The sequence below is a fragment of the Athene noctua genome, chromosome 5, assembly GCF_965140245.1.
Source record: "Athene noctua chromosome 5, bAthNoc1.hap1.1, whole genome shotgun sequence".
Classification (NCBI taxonomy): Eukaryota; Metazoa; Chordata; class Aves; order Strigiformes; family Strigidae; genus Athene; species Athene noctua.
This window is the reverse complement of record NC_134041.1, coordinates 28815998-28828886: the sequence shown is the minus strand read 5'-3', so window position 1 is coordinate 28828886 and position 12889 is coordinate 28815998. Positions and strand designations below refer to the sequence as shown.

Below are 12889 nucleotides of genomic sequence, written 5' to 3'. Positions count from 1 at the left end.
CTGGGGTCCCCATGCAGGTAGGGACAAAGGGATAGCAGAACAGAGGCTTCGTCCTACTCCATTGGGACCCAGAGTCCGACCCCAGTCCCCGTCTGTGCTGTTACATTCCTCCTGGCACTGGGCAGGAACCTCATGCTGCTCTGTGCAGCCTGCTCTGAGCCCGCACTGAGCCGGAGGCTGCCTGGGTCCCTCCTTGCCTTTGAGAGTCCCCTCCTCTCCCAAGGTGGATGTCAGGGGCAAGATGCCATCGCAGTTGCAAGGGGCTCATGGCCATGCGTGGGGGACTTGCAGCTCCGGGAAAGGTCCCAGGGAGCCACACCCACTGCAGGCTCTGTGGGCCCCAACACCATGGGGACTCATACAGGTCCCGGTGTGGAGGACTCAGGGTCACCGTGACTCCAGCAGGCACATTTAATTCTGCTCCTCTATGCAAATTCTGTGTCTGCTGCCATTTTCATGGTCCCAAGCTGCAGATAATGAGGAGGGTGCACTTTCCGCTCCAGGTGCTGCACCGCAACAGGGTTGGGGAGCCTCGTTTCCAGCATGCACAGGTGGCGTGCCAGAGGAGCCAAGCATGCCAAGGGTGGCTAGGGAGTACCTGCAGGGCCAGGGTGCTGCTGGCAGGATGCTGGGGGAAGGAAAATAAAAAGGAAGCAATGACAGAGGAAACAGGTTTATCATCTCTCTGCAGAGTGCTGGGGCTCAGCCACAGGGTGTTTTCTGAGCCAAGATTCAAGACCACGCTCAGCTCCTCCATGCAGCCATCAGCCCAGAGGAAGCCCCATGGTGGGGATCTCTCAGCCCCACCAGGGTGGGCACAGGGAGCAGGGACTCCCCAACTTCTGCTTTACCACCTCCAGCGGGTTTGTGAGCTCAGGCATGACTGCAGCCAGCTGGGACCAGCCATGTGAGATGCTGTGAAGCTCAATGCTGCACGCATGGCCTGTGGCAAACCCCCGGGCACCCCTGTGCCCACAGGGACCCAAATAGGCCCAAGCCAGGAGAGAATGGGTATGGGCTGGGGAGGGAAGATGGCACAGTTGCCCCAGGGGAAGCAAAGCCAGGGACATGTGTGGGCAGCTGGGTTGGAGGCTGTCCAGGAAACGGGCAGAGCATCTGTGGTGGAGAGGTCGTACCCCCCCACCTCTCCCTGGTGCTGGCTGCAGGGACTCGGGAGCAGCTGGGCCCCAGGGACCAGCAGCTGGACCGCAGAGCCAAAGGGCTCATATCTGGGGTGCCAACAGGGATGGAGCAAGGAGGCTGCCAGAGGTCAGGAGGGTACCCCGCATCCTGCCCTGGGGCTTCCCAAGTGCTCAGGGTTGGGGACCAGCCCAGCTGTGTCACCCAGGATGGGGGGGATGGGACTGTTCAGGGGTGCACTGGAACGGGACGTGGTGCTGACTCAGGCCTGTGCAAGAGGGCTGGTCCCGGCAGTCAGCTGCCCATGGCCAGCTGCCAAGCCCAGCACCCTGCCATGTGAAAAGCCTTCATTTTTGGGCAGCAGAAAATCGACATCCTCCTTTCTGAAAGGTCACCTCAGCAGCAATGCAGCAGAACAAAGTGCGGGGTGGGGGGTGGAGAGAAGATGACCTCCCGAGCCCCCCAGCCTGACTCTGGGGCATTCCTCCCTGGGCCCTGGTGGGATTGAGAGCTCCCCAGAGGGACAAAGACCCGGAGGGAGGGTGGACAAGGACTAGGGCGCTCAAAGGCTGAACTCCAAGCCATTGCTGCCCAGGCAGTTATTTGGCATCGGGTGCCCTAGGCAGGCACTTGCCCTGCTGCAGGGGTGCTGGCATAGCCCTCTGCACTGCTGGGATGTTCACCCACAGCAAAGCAGCTGCCAAAAAGCAGCCAGGGTCAAACTCCTCTGGAGCCCCAGTGGGAAAGGTGCTAAAAGTGTGTTTTTTTGAAAACCAGCCAGAAAGAAGGGTTTGGGAGTTTGAGGAGCTGGTTCAAAGTGGAGGAAGCAGATGGTGCCCAAGTAAACAGAAACCAAACCCCTGCAGCACCCGAACGGCTGCTCCCGGGACTGGTGAACAGTGCAGAGTATGGCTGCAGCCTGGGCTAGGTAAGACCTGGTTTATATTTGACACAGTGGCCAGAGCACCCCGCCAGCCTTCGCCATCCTGCCGCATTCTTCCCCTCCGCCGTGCTGTGCCCCACCCACGGCAGGTTTAGCGGCGTCTGGGAACAAGCTCTGCCTGTCTGCTCTTGCTGTTTTGCATTTCAGACGCCCTGGGAAAAAACCCGCCACCCAGCACCAGCACGCCTGGCAGTGTAGTCACCCAACACAGCCCTGTGGTGGGTCAGGGTGGACACAGCCACGCATGGTCCCTCCAGCACCCCCAGCCCCGTGGACACAAGGTGCCCAGACCTGAACTGAGCAGTGGTAGCCACAAGCACAGCCAAAACCAACAGCTTTTCTGAACAATCTTGTGACAAGGCTCGTCACCTCTGCTCACGCGATGAGCAGAGCATCTCCCAGGGCATCATGCACCATCCTCTTTTCTTTTGCACCTTGTTGCTTTCTGTCTGTACCCCAAGTCAAGGGTTTCCCAGTGGCAGTGGGCATGCTGTGGGGCCAGGGAGAGCCCAGCTCTGCCCCTCAAACATCCAGCGCAAGGGGCTCAGGTGCTGCAGAGGTGCCAGGACTTTGCGCTGCTCCCAGGTCCCACTTCTCTTTCAGCTCTGCATCTGCCTGGTGTGGGACAAGACCCCTCGGCCTCTGCCAGGTTGAGGGGACCAGGCACAGGAACCGGGGGGACGCCTGGTGGGGGAATCCCGCAGGCAAAGGCTGCTCCAGAGCCTCTGGAGGCAGAGGGGCAGTTCAGGAACATAAATGAGGTAGGGGTTGGGCAGAAGGTGACTCGGGCAAACCCCCTGCTGGGAAGCATCACTGTCCGGCTCACTGTCAGCCTCCCAGTGGCACGGTCCGGGAGCCCTTGCAGGTAGATCCCCGGGTTCATGGGGAGGCAGCCCAGGCCCAGCGAGACTGTGGGGGAGGCCAGGGCCTTGCAGCAAGGCGGGGGTGCCCTCAGGAAGAGCCCTCTTGTCTCCCTAGCTCTGGGCAGGGCCCTGCGCCGCGCAGACACTGCCACCTGCAGGCAGCAGCCCCGGGGCCAGCTCTGGGCCCCTGCCAGCACCAAGCGCACAGCACCGGGACTCCCGAGCGAGCAGCAATCCGACCGCTACGGCCACCCACTGCCAACGCTCGCTGTGGAGGGCACAACCCTGAGCCCACGGGTGCTCACCCAGTCCAGCCTCTAGCGAGCAATCGGTTCACGCGTGGAGAAACCAGTCATGGCTTCTCCTCTCACCCTGAGACTGGAGCAACTAACCTCACGCCTGGCTGCTCAGGAGGTGCAGGCAGCCCCCAGCAGGACAAAACCCAGCATACACCTCACACAGCACATCAGTCTCACCTGGGCCCTGGGCGAGGGAGAAAGAGGGGCTCTATTTGGAACCAGCAAAGGAGTTGCTTATAGTGCTCCCTGGAGCCCCATGCTGGCCTGTGGGAGAGGAGCCTTCCTTGCCTTCCTCTTTAGGCAAGCAGCATTTGCAGCTCCATGCCCTGTTAACACTGATGCACACCATGGGGGACACACTGCTGGTTTGTTCTGCTTCACATACCCCCACAGGAACAGCACTGCCACAAAACTGTCCCCAGAAAAATCTGCCCACACACCTACAAAACTGCCCGTGCTGAGACAGCTGCCTGCCCCCATCCAGCAGGCAGAGAAACATGCCAGCAGGGAAACACCTGCTATAACCAAGGTACAGTCTCTGCCAGAAAATGGCCAACATCATGTTTTTCAGCTAGTTCTGCCTCCAGAAAGGTGTCCTTATCCCAGGTACCTTCATCTACAGGGCCTTTACCCGCTTGTGTCCCTGGAAGCAAAGAAAGCTTCCTATGAGATCACATAAACAAGACATGGGAAAATTCGCGCTGCAGAGGGCATTTTCCAGAAGCATTTATTTCACTGCTGACACTGGGGCTGCAGGAGGCAACTGCTCACCAAGCTGCCCTTAGCTGCACAAGTATCACTCCCCTCAATCACGACAGTCGGTGTCTGCTCACCTTTCAGCACCTATGTTACACAGACCTACATCACTGGGACATTCACCTGTTAGGGACACCACTTAAAATTATTTAAAAATAATAATAATAATAAAGCAATCTACAAAGTAACACTTGGAGGCATCATGCAGAAACCAGATGATTTTAGACTACATGGCAGATCAGGTTTGCTATGTTTATTGGTGGACAAGTGCTGCTTCCCTGCCAGTCCAACACAGTGCCAAGTTGGGTAGTGTTCCCAGACAAGAAAGACAACAGTTCCCTGTTTCCTACCCAGTGGCAGGAAACACTTCCAGGTCACAGTTTATACTACAGAACTACACAAGATTACATGCTTGTGAAAGGTGCTGGGGAGTCCTGAAACTTCCTTCTGTGACACTGCCTGTTTCCTACCAAGTGGCAGACACTTGAGTGCAGAAAAGTGCCTGAGCTGTGGGTTCGGTGTTTTTTTTTAATAAAAACAAAAGTTGACCAGTAAAATGTTATTTTTAGCATAGGTGGACCAAACAATAATAAAAAAATCACATTACACTGGAAATATATAGATTGGCCCCTAAGAAAGAAGCTATATACTAGTGCCCCATAATGAGTTTTTCTTCACTTACAGTTTCAACTTCCCAAGTGAGGTAGGGAGAGGGTGACCACAGGAAAAAAAGGTGGTGTTTCCAAAGGATTCCACTGCTTTAAAGTTATCCTTTTGAATCCTTCATGTAAAGTTAAAGTGTTCTTTAAGGAAACACTGCCTTTTCTTCACAACAACATTCAGTTTTTGTTTTTTGGTTGTTTTGGGTGAGGGGAAGAGGGAGAAAGAAAACAAGCATCCCAGAGATGAAATGCTGGCAGTTTTGACACATCTTGGAGGGAAAGCATAGTTATAAAAAGGAAGGAAATAATGTAGTGAATCTGCAGAAAATAGAGTACTGACATAGTTTGCACTGTGCCCGCTCCAACAGCACTAAATTACACACCCTGTTCACATGGAAACATACTGTCATACACAGCTGTCAGGAGAGGGGAAATGGACACTCATAAACCTGTAGTTTAATTTTGCAGGAATCGGTAACACAGAAGCTTTTCATTGCCCCTCCTAGTACTAGACAGAATGTATTTTAAGGCATAATTTAACATCCATTTCTTCCTAAAGCAATTTAAAGGGTAACAAGCCAAAATGTCAGACAGAAAATTCAACAATAGCTATTCTGACAGAGGTGAAAGCTATTATATGTACAGTGCAGTATTTGCCTTCAAACAGGTGAGTCTGAAAAAAAAAAAAAAAAAAAAGAAAGGAAAATAACCGCAGACCCAGATTCTAAAAAAGCAAACATTGCCAACACAAGGGACATTCATTAGAGTCCAGTTCCCACTAGAGCTACTCAACAGGAGGACGTACAAGGTGATTATGCTAAACTGCACAGATTGACTGTTCCCAGAGTGCGGCCCCAAGGATGGGGGGCAGAACCATGGGAGGCCAAACTTTGCAGCACTCTAGTGCAAACTGCCTCAGAGGAAAAGCCTGTAGTCAACAAGCCCTTACACCTATTGTTAGGCTTCACTAAGAGGTGTAGTAGTCAGGTGTCACCTAACAATTCCAGGACACTGCAGTAAAGGTGATGGTCCTGTGTGGATTCTAATGCACATCCTCCGTGAACAGTGTCCTGCACACATACAGCTGCCAGGCTACCGGCTTTCCCTCTTCCGTGACTGCAACGACCTCACAGCCACCAGAACCTCACATACACAATTAACATGATAAAAAACACAGCTACAGCTGCAAGTTTGGCGTAAGTGGAACGCATGTTCAGGTACTTCGCATCCTGACGGTACTTCTTGGACAAACTGGACAAGCTGTTGGCCTTGGAATCAAGAGCTGTTAAAGGAAAAGGGGAGATAAGTTACCCAAGATTAACCCAATCAGATGTTCCCCAAATGTTACATTAACTGTACAAGTTTCTCTGGAGCAGCTGGGAGCACAGCAGTTTTACATGGCAGCACAGCCTGTGTCTATCTGCAGCGCTCTAGTGCTTGTCCTCCTGGGACAAAAGCCACCCAAGCTGGTGAGATGCTGGTCTCACCCAAAAGAAGCACCAGTACCTGACAAGTGTTTCAGGATGCAACTGATCCAACTGAAACACCCACTGAGTCCATCGCTTTCCTCAGGAGGCTCAGAGATTAGCAAGCCTTTCCCTCAAGTATGCTCTACCCATCCAGGTGAATGAGGGGACAAGGAACCATAAACCAAATATCGGACACTCCCTGTACCTGAAAGTGCCTCTCCTCGCTGTAAGACTTCCTCAATGTTGGCCACCATAATCCTCTGCACATCCTGCAGCTCTGTGTTGATGGAGCCCAGGTTCCTCCTCGCCCGGCTATCAATGTAGAGCTTCTTGGTTTTCTGTATGTAGGTATCTGGAACAAGAGGGGGCTATCAGAGGGAATCTCACCTAACACAAAGCAGCCTGGCTGCGAAAGGAGCGGGAGCATTGCTGAGACAGCTAGCAGACTGCATGCAAATATTCACTGGAGTGAGGCCAAAAGGCTTAACGCAGGAAATCTGAAATAAAAGGACATTTACTATTTCCCTATCACTTCTATATTCTGTTGCTTAAAACACCCACTTCTCTAGTGCCAAGAAGAGGCTGAACTGTCAATTCCATAGGCCAAGCTGGAGAGGAGCCTGTGGCTGCTGCTCCCCCCAGCATGAAGTGTCCTAACTAGCCACAAGGAGAGGGACCTCACCAAATTCAATGAAGGAATAGGGCCTGGAGACGGTTGGCACCTTCTTGCCATGCTGTTCATCAAACTCTGAATGCAAGTCTTCCAGATATGCAAAGGCCAGTTTTTTGGGGAATGCAGCTTCACACAGGACCAGGTAACACACTCCTTTCTCAATGATGTAGCTAAAAGAACAGCAGACAGAGCATTAATCAATCAATTTTGAATCACAGAATGGTTGGGGCTGGAAAACACCTTAAAGCTCATCTGGTCCCACCCCCCCTGTCACGGGCAGGGACACCTTCCACTAGCCCAGGTTGCTCAAAGCCCCGTCCAACCTGGTCTTGAACACTGCCAGGGAGGAGGCAGCCACAGCTTCTCTGGGAAACCTGTGCCAGTGCCTTACCACCCTCACAGTCAAGAATTTCTGCCTCATAGCTAATCTGAATCTACCTTCTTTCAGTTTAAAACTGTTACCCCATATCCTATCCCTACACGCCCTGATCAAGAGTCCCTCCCCAGCTTTCCTGTACCCCCTTTAAGCACTGGAAGGCTGCTATAAGGTCTCCCTGGAGCCTTCTCTTCTCCAGGCTGGACAACCCCAACTCTCTCAGCCTGTCCTCACAGGGGAGGTGATCCAGCCCCCTGATCATCTTCGGGGCCTCCTGCTCGAGCAGGTCCATGTCCTTCTGATGTTGGGGGCGCCAGAGCTGGACACAGGACTGCAGGGGGAGTGTCACAAGAGTGGAGCAGAGGGGGAGAATCCCCTCCCTTGACCTGCTGGCCACACTTCTCTTGATGCAGCCTGGGGTATAGTTGGCTTTCTGGGCTGCAAGCACACACTGCTGGCTCACAGTCAGTTTTCCATCCACCAATACCCTCGCATCCTTTTCTGCGGGGCTGCTCTATCCTGTCAAACCTATCCTATCTATCCTGCTTTATCCTATCAAACACCACTCTACATATCTTTATTCCTATGAGGCAATGAGAACTGGGTACAGGGGCTTCTAGTTTGCCAAGTCTGGATCAGGTGTAAACCTTTGTAGAAAATAATGGCTTATTTCTTCTGAATTTTCCTGTACCCTTAGACCCTATATTTGTGTTGACAGCTCTGAACTTTGACTTCACTGGAACAAAATTTGGCCAGTGAGTATCATTACCTTAACAAAATACCAGCAACAAGAGAGTTATAATTTTGGAGTTAAAAAGGGAGGACACCCTCCCTCCTGAAGTCAGTGGGAGGGAAGCACAGGAAACGTTGCCAGCAGACTAAAGGGGAGCCAAGCACAGCTTTAAGACACAGAGCACAGCCAAATACCTGAGGCCCACAAACAGGGAACTCTGCTCTGAGATTGGGATACACAAAAGAATTTGGTCTCAGCATGCTAAAAAGCCACCCAGTGACTGCCAGCTCCTGCCTTTCATTTTGGAGGGCTTTTGTATCCCCTTACCCCCAACACCAGCCTGTTGGTGGGGTGTTGCTATCCAGGCAGCTGGGGAAAAATATTGATGCTAGATGGGTTCTGGTGGTTTCCCCTATAGGTTTGCCATGGGTAAGGATGACTGTGCTACCAGTTCTTCAGCTGAGAGGTTAAGAGCTCCAAAATGTATTGCTGTGCAATACTGTTTGGTTTGTTCCGCAGCTGAATGCACAGAGAGGTCCTCTTCTCCTCTTTCCATCCCATCCCCATTGCACCTAATCTTTATTTATTTGCAGAGGTTTAGTGCTGACCTTATTTCAGTGTGAGCTCCAGTGCATCCATCAGCACTGAGAACACAGACCTCTTACTAGAATTCAGCTAAAAAGCCTACTGAAATAAGGGGTAAGACAGAACCAATTTTTGGTTATTTAGGCTTCACTACAACTGTCTGCTGCTGCACGTTCCCAACTACATTATCCTCCTCATTTAGCCAATAGAAAAATAAAGGCAACAATATTTCCACCAAAACCAAGGGAGTAGAGACAGTAGATAGCCCTGCATACACTTTTGAATGTTTATCTGTATTGTTCTAATTGGTGGAATTTAAATGCTACTTTCATGCTACCTTCTTTTGCTCTTCTGCATAATACCATTATGTAGCACTCTAGTTAGCATAAAGATTAACAGTGTATTAAAGAATTGATCCTGTCACGAGGGCACTGTAGTTAAATAAGTAGCTTAAAATTTTGTTAATAGCTGCATCAGGCTTACAAAGTAACTTTCACCTCACACTGTTTTTCCAGATAGCCCAGTGCTTCGAATTAACCATCCTCAACTTGTTTCTGGGCTCAGGAGTATCCATTTCTCCTGCCTCTATATGGCCTGTGTGCGAATCCCACCAACCTTCAAATAACAACTGATCCACTCCAACCAGAAGAAAGAAACTCCAGTTACTATAATCCATTCCACAAGTGTGTCCCCACGAGCCCGTTTTTATGTCACTCAGCTTGGATGGCATCACTGTGTAAGACTAATCCTACAGTACAACATGTGTCTCTTCTTCCCTTACCCTTGGAGACCTGCTTGGCAGCTTGGAGTTGCTACAAATCATCACCCGGAGCTTGATTTAGCCACTGTCATGACCAGCAAGACTTCAGAAAAAAATCTTATGAAATAAGGAAAACTTGCATCAGATGTGAATTCTGACAATATTGCCCAAGAGCTGGAGCAGCACTCTCAAGATGAGAGCAGTCTGAGGAATACGCCCCATCAAGTGTGGCTCTGTTATGTCTGCTCAGGCCAGGTGGTCCTGCCTAGAGCTCTTCAGCTGCATTTCCCACTTGCTTTTCTCCTGGTGTGATATTAGATGTGTTGGATAGAAGGTTGATCTGTCAGCACTGCAGACAGCAAGCACACCTCATTCTGTCCTGGATTCTGATGATTTTGTCAACCTCAGTTCAACATCAGAGCAGAGCTCCTGCAGAGTTGGACTTCTCGGTTGTACGCTTTGTGTGTGCCTCCCCGCTCCAGCACAGCACCTGGTCACACTGGCTGCTCGGCAGTGGACACGCACAAGGGGCAGGCATTGCTGTTTGCCACTGCTGAATTCTGCACTCCCGATTAGTGCACACTAAGTACCCCCACTAGGTGTACTCAGTGTCTTATTATCTTGGACATTTTGAGAGAGAAAAGCTTTAACGTGGTAACAGTGGCAAAGGCCAAAGGTTGTTGTCAACAGGTAAGAGTCACTTCAGCCATTCATCAGCCAAAGGTCAACTAGTGACTGACAGCACAGACTCCAGCGGTGTTTCTGTACCTGCACAGCCATCTACACCGAGTGCTGTAGCTGAAAGGGTGACACAGCTTTTGGAGCCAAAGTCTAAATGTTATATTTGACAGAAATCACCTCAGCAGTCATAGTTTAAGTTTCACATTTCAGTAAGACTAGGCTCTGCTCTGAATTGATCGAGCTAAAAATATTCAACATCACTTCAGCAAGTTCAGCAATATCCTTAGCCACACTTGCAACTCTGGCACCACAAAATATTCTATCCTGGTTTGTGCTGCCCTCAGCAGTCAGAACTCTGATTTGGCAGAAAAAAATGTCGTGTGGGGTTAACAAACAGCATGGCCACCAGTCAGCATTATTTTAGACTAAATCTCAAACATCCCCATTTCCTCCCGTTCCTGTACTGTTATCACAGAAAGTTTTCTGAGCTGAAAGTATTCTTTTTATATAGGTCCCACCCTAAAAGAGGCAGCAGTTGAGCGCATTTCAGTAGCAGCTGCCAATTCCTGTGGAACTTGTCTACAGACTAACTCAAAACAGCAGGAGCAATGCTCCTTTCCCCGCCTATCTGCCAGACAGGTAACCTGTCAAAACACAGGCTTGCCCAAGTCCTGCCGCCCTGTCAGAGCTGGTGATGTTACAGCCACCGTTAAGAGGCTACAATTTCCCAGGCACTGCGAGTGGCACAGCCTTCCCAGACGTTGCTTTGCCAGTGTCACGGAAGCAATGCAAGGAGGCATTTACTAGGATCTGCACAGGATCACTGCCAGTCAGAGCTACACCTATGCAGTGCCATGGAAACATTTAAAACTATAGAATTTTAAAAGTTTTAACTTCTAGAAACAAAACAAGGCAGGGCAGCACTTTGCAGTTAACTCTAGTAACAACACCCAAACCTGACAGGAGATAGGGATAGCCAGACTATTTTAATCAGTGCATCCTCTGACCACTATAACTCCCTATCAAAGCAAACCAGAAGCCAAGAGAAAAAAGATTAAAAAAACCTTGTTGCAGTTATCACGTGTAAGCCAACCACACGAAAAGTTGCCCTCTAAACTTCATGGCTTCTGCCAAAGATTGCCTTTCAAAAAACTCCTGTTCCTGTCTTTTTATGTCACTGAATCCCTGAAGACAGGGACAGGGCAAGAAATTTGTTAAAGGACCCTTGTTATAGAAGCAGAGACCCAAAGCCAACCTTGCTCCACATTCAAAGGCCACCTCCCACTTGCCCTGCCATAAACACACACCCGGTCACCAGAGGGATCCCGCTGCTAGCAGTGTGGCAGAAGAGGTGCCAAGCATGGGAAATGCTGGCATTGCCAGCAAAACTGCACATATCTACCTTGGTGATCTCACGTGGTACCTGATCTCAGAGACCTAACGTAATTATTTCTGTTAAGAGCATAATGCCGATTTTTGACAAAATCTTGGGCTTAAGTTCTCAAGCATTATTCTGCTAGGTAAAGAAGCATTTCCTTTCTCAAATATAAGCTTGCTCTCCTGCCTTTCACTGACTGTCAATTCTTCCTCTGTTTAATTGCCTTTCCAGTTCCCTTACTATTGATTATGGAGGAAGGATGTCTGACCTGCTCTCTCTGTAAGTATTCGGTATTGTATATTCAAGCTCCCTTATTAATGAGAGTTTCCAAACAGTTTAGAAAATTAAACACACCCAACACATTTGACAACAATAAAACCGAATCTACGAGATGAGAGAAAAGACATTAAGGAAGTAATAATTAAAAAAAAACTCAGAGATGCACCATGTGCTTCTAACACATGAAGCTAATGCACGAAGAGGTACACTCTCACGGGATACACAGAGATGAAAATCTTTTGCAAGAGGAGGTCATGGTGGTACTGCCAGACTTTCTACCAAGGACATCTCTTTTTTAAAAAGATGAGACACAGGGGATACAGAAGATGCACTGAAAGCATCTTAGAGGGTGCAAACAAACAGAAAAACCTTAAAAGGAACAGAACCTACATTGTTTTCAGGAAAATAAGAACTATGAACCTGGCTGAAAAACAAGTGTCAGACAGCAGTGCCAAGAAGCAACAACTCACATGCTCTCCCCTTCTAACAGCTATTGCACAGCTAGCAGGGCAGACAGTTCAAATAACTCACCCTCTCTCAGGCTCCCCAGTTTCTAACAAATCCTCACCCTGACCCAGAAGTGCCTGCACTTATTTCCATGGCGGCAGAAGCCTAGTACCCCATCACGCGTACAGATACTTACTGGAAAGCCATGGCTCCGGCTTCCAGAGTGCATCTCGTGGGGGACTGCTCGTTCAGCTTGCGGAAGAGCTGCTTCGCCTGGCTCTGGTACTGCTGCAGATCGCGGCCTGACTGAGAAGGGGGGACAGGCTGTTGGGGGCGGCTGCTGCCAGAGAAACACACCCCCCCCCTCGCAGGCTGGGGGACCCTAGCGGAGCCCCGAGGAGGAGCTACTCCCATCAGCACGGAGGCAGCTCTCTACCTCCCACCCGCGACCACTGGGCGGGAAACACTTATGCAAGACCCACCCGGCTTGTGAGAAGGGGCTGCGAGGGTCCGCCTGGGCCGCCCGCTCCTCCCCGACACACCGGGCCGGACGCCCGCCCCCTCCCCCCTCCATGCGCGGCCCTACCTGCTCGTCCTCCTGCATGGAGGCGGCCAGGGGGAGCCCGTCCGCCACGCGGGCGATCATCGTGAGCAGCACCATCTCCGCGCCCCGCTGCGGCCCGCCCGCCGCTCGGCCCCACACCCGCCGCCCGCCCCTGCCACGGAGCTGGCCGGAAACTGTCGCTGCGACATCCGGTCCCGCCGCCACCAGCTACACCAGCACTTCCGGCCGCACTCCAGGAAACCGCCCGGGCAGAAACACGACCCCGCCGATAAGGGGCCGC

The 12889-nt window shown here is 51.1% G+C and overlaps 1 protein-coding gene across 1 annotated transcript; it reads right to left on the bottom strand.

Moving 5' to 3' along the window:
- Positions 1–4239: 4239 nt before the first annotated feature.
- SEC22B (SEC22 homolog B, vesicle trafficking protein) lies at positions 4240–12790 on the bottom strand. Its single transcript, XM_074906821.1, has 5 exons — positions 12631–12790; positions 12241–12350; positions 6815–6975; positions 6338–6484; positions 4240–5945 (listed from the first exon to the last, which is right to left on the bottom strand). The coding sequence occupies exons 1-5, from the start codon at positions 12703–12705 to the stop codon at positions 5791–5793; spliced, it is 648 nt and encodes a 215-aa protein (XP_074762922.1). The 5' UTR covers positions 12706–12790; the 3' UTR covers positions 4240–5790.
- Between the last annotated feature and the right edge of the window lie 99 nt (positions 12791–12889).